This window comes from Orbicella faveolata, unplaced genomic scaffold (assembly GCF_042242905.1).
Source record: "Orbicella faveolata isolate gen_17 unplaced genomic scaffold, um_ofav_v1 contig_24, whole genome shotgun sequence".
In the NCBI taxonomy this organism is placed as follows: domain Eukaryota; kingdom Metazoa; phylum Cnidaria; class Anthozoa; order Scleractinia; family Merulinidae; genus Orbicella; species Orbicella faveolata.
In genome coordinates, this window is record NW_028301552.1 from 21,382,501 (window position 1) to 21,384,480 (window position 1,980).

At 40.7% G+C, this 1,980-nt stretch overlaps 1 protein-coding gene across 4 annotated transcripts in view; it reads right to left on the reverse strand.

The window, feature by feature from the left end:
• Positions 1 to 1,611, reverse strand: part of LOC110044624 (uncharacterized) — a 22,958-nt gene extending 21,347 nt beyond the window's left edge. The window contains exons 1-3 of one of the 4 annotated variants that reach the window (XM_089291656.1): positions 1,400 to 1,611; positions 1,248 to 1,300; positions 705 to 1,048 (exon numbers count right to left, since the gene is read on the reverse strand). In XM_089291656.1, coding sequence (XP_089147782.1) covers positions 705 to 1,016 — 312 coding nt within the window. In that variant the 5' untranslated portion in view covers positions 1,017 to 1,048; positions 1,248 to 1,300; positions 1,400 to 1,611. Of the gene's footprint in view, positions 1 to 704; positions 1,049 to 1,205; positions 1,301 to 1,330 lie in introns of all 4 variants that reach the window. The other 3 variants (XM_089291654.1, XM_089291655.1, XM_020750186.2) reach the window with 3 other exon arrangements.
• Between the last annotated feature and the right edge of the window lie 369 nt (positions 1,612 to 1,980).

The window sequence follows — 1,980 nt, forward strand, 5'->3', positions numbered from 1 at the left end:
AAAGCTAAGGTTTTGCACATTTGTTTGTCCTTATCTGTTTGCTGATTGTAACACTCCTCGTTCTTCCGCCGAACTCTGGATTACTATTGATTAAAAAAGGAATTGTCCTTGTGTTTTATTCGTTCCTTGATTATCGTTACTTTGGTGCCCTAAATGACTTATCAAAAGCTTGCCGATAACTTGTATTAAGGCTGAAAAACTAAAATCCCAGCTATGATAAAATATGATGTTGTTGACTTTCGAAGATCCTCGTCTGCCCCAACGCCGCTTTATGAGCTTGGGTAAATACTTCGTCTGTTATTTACGTATTGTAATGAGTTCTAATCATTTTTAATATTCATGCAAAAATTGTTGTACAGCCAAATTACGGTTTGTTTGAATAACGCATTTGCTTAGAGCCGGTACGGTGTACGAGCTAAGTTCCTTCTCTTAAAACAGTTACACAGTTAAACAGTTGTTTTCGCATCTTTGGCACTTTTTAATGTAAGTATCTTGTAACTCCCCGCTATATCCCTTATACTTTCCATAAGCTCTTTCCTCTGCCCCCTCCCCCCTCCCCCTTTCCCCCTTTCCCCCTTTCCCCCTATCCCCCCTTCCCCCTTTCCCCCTTGCCCATTCCCCCTTTCACTCCTTTTCCCCCACTCCAAAAATACCGGTAAAGCGATGTTGATTACGTTTTATCAGCAAATAAATCTTAATAGTACCTGGTGTATTTCTTCAAACTTTGAGTCTTGTCCAAGGTGATCCGCATATTTATTCTGCCTCGTAAATTTCTCTTCGGGGCAGCTTGCAAAAGGTAGATTTAGAGCCATGTCATTCGCCAGAACTTCGAGCCTTTCCAAGCCCACTTTTTGAGTCCACTGTGTACCGTTGTCGTCCGTACTATGTGCCAGTTTAAAAGTGCCATCTCGAACCTCGTACCAGTCTGGCATGGAAATTAGCGTTGGCGAGGGAGCAGCAGTAAAAATGTCCATAAAGAGGAGTAGAAGAAGACTGCAGGTAAATTTGTTTACCATGGCTAAAACCAAGTTCTTTTTTAGATGTGCTCCTGTAGTAAAAAAATAAAACGGAGACAGCCGTCAGAAGCGGTGATAGAGAGTTCAGGAACGTGTGTTGCGGAACCGAAAACACAACCTGCCTTAAAACTTATAGTATTATGAAGGCATGATTGATCATCACAGTTACATACACAACTTAAGCGGTACCTTTCTCTGTAGTTCAAACTATGATCTTACAACCTCCCTTACTTGTTTGTTTCTGTCTTTACGCGTTTGTTTAAATTGTCAACAGACAAGTTGTCCTGAAAGAACAATATACAAACAACACATACCAATACGCTTATAATCACAGCACCGAGAGAGGAGGGAGATATGTTCTGAGGCTGAATTTCAATAGTTACCACTATGACGCGATTTCCCTTAACATCAGCGATTTCCTTCCCACCGGTTCTATTCAGTGGGTTTTAAAAATAGGAAGTTATACGATTCTAGCCGCCTGTGGCGAGCGCTGAAAATGAATTCTCAACTGCGTATTGTATTTCTAAGACTTACTTCAGGCGTTTTGACAGGGAGTGAAAGTTGCAGCTAAGCACATTTGATTTGGTAGGTCATCCATGGAGAGCTGGGTCACGAAATGGAAGCTGTCGAGATATTTGGTCTAATAAGAAGCTGATTAATTCCACGGTTGATGATGTTCATCAAATAATTAAAGTGTTTTTGCGGTTTTCGGGTTATTTTTGGACCCTGCCTCACAAAACAAATTGGACTCTTTGGTAAACAGAGGAAGTTAGATGTTATGAGTTAATTTTCCGCATGATTATCCTGATCTATGGCTAACATGCAATGATGGTTGTCTGGAAATGCGAGTTCGCCTATTTACGCTATACCGCACAACGTTGTGCAATAGACTTTTTGACCTTATCTTTTTGAAATCGTATTTCAGCGGGTGATATTTAGTTAAAAGCATTACCACCAAATTGGG